The 7,436-nt window shown below is 36.9% G+C and overlaps 1 protein-coding gene across 1 annotated transcript; it reads left to right on the plus strand.

Annotated features, from left to right (window-relative positions):
- LSMEM1 (leucine rich single-pass membrane protein 1) lies at positions 1-5,909 on the plus strand. The gene is made up of 3 exons (XM_026868338.1): positions 1-127; positions 3,372-3,509; positions 5,285-5,909. Exons 1-3 carry the CDS (start codon positions 1-3, stop codon positions 5,491-5,493), a joined length of 474 nt encoding a protein of 157 aa, XP_026724139.1. The 3' UTR covers positions 5,494-5,909.
- The last annotated feature ends 1,527 nt before the right edge of the window (positions 5,910-7,436 follow it).

Below are 7,436 nucleotides of genomic sequence, written 5' to 3' on the forward strand. Positions count from 1 at the left end.
ATGGAGAGGCCTTCATTGGAAATTAACCTGCCCGATACTTACGAAGAAGGAAAACTTTATGTAGTTGATTCCTTAAACAACCTAAATAAATTAAACATTTGTACAGATGGATCCCAACATGTGCTAGGTATGTACAATAGGTGATGCTCCGTGGTTTTCTATACATACAAAAGGCCATCAAAAAAGAGTTATATATGACATTAGAAAAGGCTGACCACATTGTATATCACTGATGTCAACAGCCCAATAGGCCAATATGTGTATGTCAATCTCTGTACTGAAAAATGTAAGAAAAAGATTGACAGTAGCATAATTTAGAGAGATCAGATTAATGGTTTAGCTGCTCCTGCTGAGTATTTCAGTTAAGTTCTTGCATTTGGCTGGGGATTCACTGTCAAGCCTGAACTTATTTTCCATTTCCACTGGGACTCATGAGGTGATCCCTTGCAGGATAATGTCTCTAGTAATGCTCAATATACACCTGCTACATAAATAGCATCGTAACTCTTCATATGCACTAAAATTCACATGTGGTAATAGAAACACCAGAGAATTTCTGTTCATTCTTTTAAGACACATCTCCTAAGGACTCAAACCAGTTATCTGAAATATCCCATGAGACTTTTAAGCATTTTAATTTACAGACTCTCTTTACTTACAGTTTCAGATATGGGCTCTCACACTTCTGGTTTTATAAGGATTTTATCTTTGATTTCTCATGGCAACAAGGATGATTTCATCTAGTGATAGCTACAATATATTTCAGTTGTTATCTGAAAACATCTGAAAACCTGGAGTTCTTCAGCAGCATTCCACATAACAATATTTGAACCTGCTTTTATTTCCTTTACTATAATGGCAAATTTGATTGAAGAAAAACTATAGATCAACAGCTATGTTTAAATGAGTTTCAAATGGCCAAAACTTAACCATGCTTCTAGTTATAGGACTTAAATGCCTTTCCATTACTTCTGTTTCTGAGTCCTCTAGTTTTTCCTAATGCAACTAACTAGAATGGTGATTGTTAAAGATGTATGATATAAGCTACTTAATTTTCATATGTAGATTATCTTGATATTGTCACTTCTACAAGTGCAAAATTAGACAAGGGGTTAAATAGGTTTTAACGTCAATGAAACTCTTTGCAATTTGACTGTCTTGCTTTCTTTTGTAGTTTTTATTGGACAGTATTGCTTACTTTCCAGGTAAATATACAGGATCCTTTGGAATCATATAGGGTTCTGTGGAATAATCACATGCATGCTCCTCCCTACATTCCAGATGTAAATAAAGGTAGCCTAAGATGTATTTTATGAACCAATTTGTAAAGTGCTTTGGCTTCTAGTATTCTTTTTAACAAACTTGGAGATTCTGTAGATATCGCGTCAGTTAAATACATAAAATGAATTTTTCACAGTCCTTAGCTGCTTTATTCAGCAGCATAAAATTCTGGTTCTCTTGCCAGAAAATCAGTGAGATCTGTGGAGTATTTTTCAATTTCTGATACATAGTAAAATCTTGTGAATGATCTACTAGTCCTATAGCAGGTGCCCAATTTCGTTTAAAAATAATGTTTCAAGACTGTTGCAGTACACAGCAATCCTTTTTTTCAGTAGCTTGATCTGTCCTGGCATAATCAAACACACTAGCAATCATGTTAATAGCTATTTAAAATGTATATACCTTTTGATTGCTTTGGTAGCAGCCATGAAGTAATTTCCTAATGTTTTAGATGATAAAATGGTCCCACTGTTTGCAGTTTGGCAAGAATGTGTGTGCACTGATTCCTCACAACACTGCAGCCTGGCATGTTCAACTTGCAGAAATAGTAAGAAGCATTCGTTAGAGCAAGCAGAGACCACTTTTGAGACCTCTACTGATAGCTTAGTATGCTTGAGAGAAAGCAGTAGCAGGCCCTCCTCATCCTTATTATTATGATTAGAAAGCAGTATTGGTGCAGGCACTTAGTGCACCAATGCATTTTTTATGAATGCTAAGGGAATAAAAATAAACACCCCAAACCCAAATATTAAAAGGTTTCAGCTTACCCGCAGGCAGGAATGTGTTAAATGCCATCAAGAAATGCAGAGATCTCCTGCTAACTAGGTGAATTGCTCAGCCCCAGGTTGGATCATCATTAAAGTCCTGTAATGGCATATGCAGCCTTCCCTCAGCTTTATCACTACAGGCTCGGTCGCAAAGACCTCAGAGATTTCTACCAGCTAAAACAAGAACACGATCTAGAAATATATTTTTCACAGACACACATGCTACTTTCCCTTTTGGAATGGTGAGAGAGCAATTACAGGGAGAGAAATTACATTAACATGTAATTTTAGTATGTATTCGACTGACATCAAAATGAAATTACATTATCTTCCTGCTTCCCTCGAAACATAAAATTAAAACCAAACCTTAGTAAGTAGTTAAAGTAGTATACAAATTTGGGATTAAACAAACCTGGCTTAAGTATGAAATTTTTTTAATGTTCACATTAATTTCCTCATGGTTTTCACTTGACTTTACCTGTTACCTTTAGGGCTTATTGCCACCTCTCATTTGACTGCAATTATTTCTATGAAACTACTGACTTTCCCTACATGCAACACATTCCTTACACATCAATAAACTGGTTTGCCACAGTAATCAGAGGGAGCATAGCAACAACTTGTCCTTTTTTCCCCTCATTCTTCATGGGCCTGAAGGACAACACATGTAGTCCATGTGAGAGTCTATTCCATTTTTGACAATTTGGGACGATATGTACCTCATTTTTGATTGGAATGAAACCAACAGAACCTAAAGAAGAATAATACTGAAAACATTTGTTTTAAGATAAAGTCAAGACCTATATTCGTCCTATGAAACATCAGAAACTCAAATGAGGTGCTTAATTTGGTAAATTAATCAACTCAGAGATACTTCTATTGTCAAACAGAAAAATAAGAAAATCTAGAGATGAATGTGTAGGATGAACCTGTACCTAAGTTTTCAATATGAATTTTTGCCTCTTCTCTTGGAAAGGTTGAGTATAATCAGGCCCTTAGAAACCCTTCTGATGAAAACTTCACTGCAAACTGAGCTGTAAAACATGTCAACTTCAACAAGAGAGTGTATTTCAAAACCAGAAACATTTTTGTTGAATATGTTCTAACAGTTATAATAGATGTATTAGTTTTTATACTTCCAAATACAAGCTGAGCTCATAAAGTTGGTTTCTTCCCTTTTCATGCAATATCCCAGGAAAAAAAAATCTGTTGGCCAAAACTATGATATATTCTGCATCATTTCATGAAGCCAGAAGCATTTTGTCATGTTTATCCTAACCAACCTTAAACTTTATCACCAAATGATTTGTCATCTCATAACAGATGAGGAAGAGAACACTGGTGGTACTGGAGAAAACACGGCAGGGAGCAACATAAGAAACCAATGTTTGTTCTTCGTCACCTTTATTCTTACTTTGATCATCAGTTTGGCACTTGTTTCATTCGTAATATTCTTAATAAGTAAGTAAACCAGAGAGTTTCTTAAAAATATAGAGCCAATTGGAAGAAGAACTTTGCTCAAATGTGTCATGCTACCATATAACATGCTACTGCTGTATTTGCATGGTCAAAGTCTTTGGCTGGTTATGGGCAGTAGGTCTTGGTCCTGGGAGCAAAAGCACAGGCCTCTATTCTCTGAGCATAAAGGCATAATTTTGTTCTTAGTGCAAAGGTTTTCTGAGCTTCAAGAGCTGTGAAGAATTTAGCTCAGCAGGGTTATACTGTGTTGCTAAAAAATGCTGACTGGAAAATAAATGTTTTAAATGACTGTATGGCAGTGAGATACTTTGACAATGTGACTTCCATTCTTTTCCTGATAAAACTCAGTATTAGTGTCATTCCACTGAAACTGGAATTATACTCAGGCTAACACTTAAATCAGGCTACTTGAAGAGAGACCTGAAGGTTGCCAGCTAAGTATTGACTGGAAATTGGTTTGGAACTAAGAAAATCTCAAACATAAGAAACAAAAAATTTCAGAATTGGCACATATCATGGAGTCTGTAGATGTAATTACTGTTCTGCTTCAGATGGACTGATCAGGCTGGCTTAGCTAGACATATAGCTACAGGTGACCTTGTTCTATGGAGCCCTTACCATCTTGGGCTTTTCTGGGCTGATGGTATTGAACAGAGTATGAGGTGCATTACTTTAACTTACAAATCCATTTTGAATGAATTGGAACCCATGTGAAATCAAGATTTCTTTTATCCTATAGTAGGGAATTCACTGGAGCATAGCAAAAATCCTCATTTTCCTTTTTGAACAGGAAATACAAACCCTTGACTGAATTTGCTCACAAGTGCTCAAGGAACAGAATATCAGACAAGTAAAGAGCACAAAGGAAATTTTAAGTGGCGCGATTGTAAAAGCCTAGTTTAAATATCTCATACTCAAATTCCAGATTTATTTATTGGGGAGATGCTACAAGTAGAGCCCTGGTATAGAAAAATGAGTAATGTGCCCCTCTGGTGGCAAAATGGTAAAGTAACAGTGAAAAGGCCACTTACAGGGATTAAAGGTGTTTGCTTGGATTTAGGTTGGTGGAGGCCTGTGGTTTTTGAAACTGATTTCCAGCAGTGTTTCAGATGATGTTACAAACATAATCTCAGATTATGTTTGCAATCCTTAAACATAGACTCATTTAGCATTGGCTTTATTAGATTTAAGCTTCAAAACCCATGGGCAAATTTTGTTAATTTTGGAAGGCCAAAAGAAAAAAAGCTCCAGAAGCGTACATGACATATTGGTGTTCCAGAGGAAACTGGCCTCCAAATGCCAATATTCGCAAGAATTTTTCTTGAATCTAAATGCTTTAGGAAATCCAGTGATGTGGCTGTAGTCTGCTGTGTGTTTCAGTATTTGTACTTTTAGAAAAAGAGAGGCACATACTGCCCAGAAATAGCATCATGGAGCCCCCTAAATAAGACGTTTTCCTGTGGACACTAATGGAATGGATACACTCCTGAAGACTGCAAAATTTGTCTGAGCCGTATTTGATTTTATTACACTGCACCAAATGGAATAAAACAGAAAATAAGCAACTAAATAATGTAGTGACACGATAACTCTACCAGATGCATAACTTCTTAGCATAAGGTTCTGCAGTTATTTTCCTCTTTAATATTTTTAACTCATCATAATTTCCTAAAAACTCCCACAGGAATGCAAGAGAGGATAGTGACACTCTTGACTTAAATATTCCCAATTTAATGTGGTACATTTTCCTTTTCAAGTTCAAACTCGAAACAAGATGGACCAAATTTCAAGCAGACTAATATCTGAAAAGAAGAACATAGAAGAGCTTAAGAAAATGAACAATATGATATTAAAGCATTTAAATCAATCAGGAATCAAGGAAAAGGCAAGATACCTCTTCACACAGTCTCCTGATCTTCATGATTACCTCTTTACCCATGCTGAGCTGAAAGTCCCTGGAGAATAGATCTTCTTTTCAGCATGTTCAAGTACTCAGATATTTTCACATATGGCACACAGGTTACTTAAACATTCTGATATGGTCACAGGAGCATTGGAAAAAGCAGCTGAATGGAAAATATTAGAAAATAATTTTTTATCCTGTTTTATATTAATTTAGATTTTGAAAACTAAGCCCTTACTAAGCCCTTTTGTTGCCCAACAAGTAATGGATTGTCAATAATTTTGGGCAAGAGTTCCAGATTCTTTGTGCATTGGAAACTGCAGGGCTAAGAGCTTAGTTTTACTCTAAATGTAAGTGAATGATCACAGAAAATAGCGATTTCTATTCACATAATTCCAGCCTGACCTTGTTCACTTTGTCATTCTCCTGTTTCTTTGGAATGAGTTTTGTGTCTGCTTCTATATTATTTGTAATTAAGGATAACTTCAGATTCTGTAACATAAATAAATCCAATTCTGCCACGGAGTTTGGTGGTTTTGTTTTCTGTGCATCTAAGTAGATTGATTTACTACTCTTTTTGGAAAAATCAAATGTGAATAAAAACAAACCCTTTCATAAGATGTCATATTTAGCCCAAAATTGTATTGACTGAAAGTTGGTGCCATATTGTCTTATATGGGAAATGGGTAATATGCATCTCATAGCAATGCTAGTACGCTGTACTCAGTATTTGCTGGCAGTTTCTCAGTGAAGGCCAAGTGTTTTTGTGAAGTGATGTGGGGAAAATACTACCTGTTCTTGTACTATAGTTGCTATTGGCCACTATCAAAGAAGGGCCAGGTGAAATCTGGTCTGAACCTTCACGTTTTTAAAATGGAGGGTGAAAGCAGAAGCCAGTGCTTTCTCACTCTGACTTTACAGAGCTGTGGAGACTGACACCCAAAAGTGTGACCACATAAGGGACTGGTGGGTAGCTTCATCATTTTAGTATTCAGAAACTTCTACTGGTATATACAAGAGGCCACCTCCATTATCAATAAATAAATTGGTTGCTCCCATCACAACAGTGCAGCTGACACTATGGAGCATGTCCAACACTTCCTCTTTTACTTTGAGTTCTCTTTCTCATCCAATGTTTTCTTGTCTCTTCTGAACAATTTTACCAAAAAGTCACCAAAGTTGACAACTTGCACTGCAGCCTCCTTTTCCAGAACGAATGATAGTCCTTTCTCTGATGACTGCTTCATTGTCTACAACAGAGTGAAGAACTAGGTCCAGGAATCTTTCTTGGTATCACTCTATTTCGATTTGCCCACAAATTCTATTCCTGCTATTAGGAGTGCTTTGCTTTACACCTTTATTTTACATGACCTTCTTTTTATTTCTTGATTTTTCTCTTCCTGATGTATTACTGTCAAGTCATTCACATGAAAACTATAAGGTTTGTTCTCCTGCTGTTAATTCCCAGCTGCAGTTGTAGTAATCTCCTCTGGATATCACAAGCAGTTGTCACAAAGATAACTAAGACAGTGTTCTGCTGATTAAGGATACCAATTAAACTCAGACACAAGAGTGAAAAGAGCAGGTGTATTTTACTAGTGATAACAGTGTAATACAGAAAACATGCAGTAAGAAAAAGCAGAATAGTGCACTTAAAGCAGCAAACAGGAAAATACAGGGTAATGCATTAAATCATTACTACACGAGAGAGAGAACAGTGATTAAGAAAGACACATCACCACTTGCACACGTTCCCATCACCCAGCCCCGCAGAGGGAGGGTTTGGAGAGCCTGTCCCAGAAAGGGGGAAAGCCTACGTGGTGCGTCCACCAATAGGTGAGGCTGCCAAAGTCGCTGCAAATGGGTCCAGCCTTATATACCAGAGATCGACAGGCCAGAATAGCTGGCACCTTTGTTTTGAGCAGAAAATTTCTGGTTTCATTCTCCTGTTGGATTCCACCCAAAGCCTGGCCAGGGCTCAGGGGGGGGAGACCAAGGGAGTTTCT

Source organism: Athene cunicularia (assembly GCF_003259725.1).
Source record: "Athene cunicularia isolate RWA chromosome 1 unlocalized genomic scaffold, athCun1 chr1_part2, whole genome shotgun sequence".
In the NCBI taxonomy this organism is placed as follows: domain Eukaryota; kingdom Metazoa; phylum Chordata; class Aves; order Strigiformes; family Strigidae; genus Athene; species Athene cunicularia.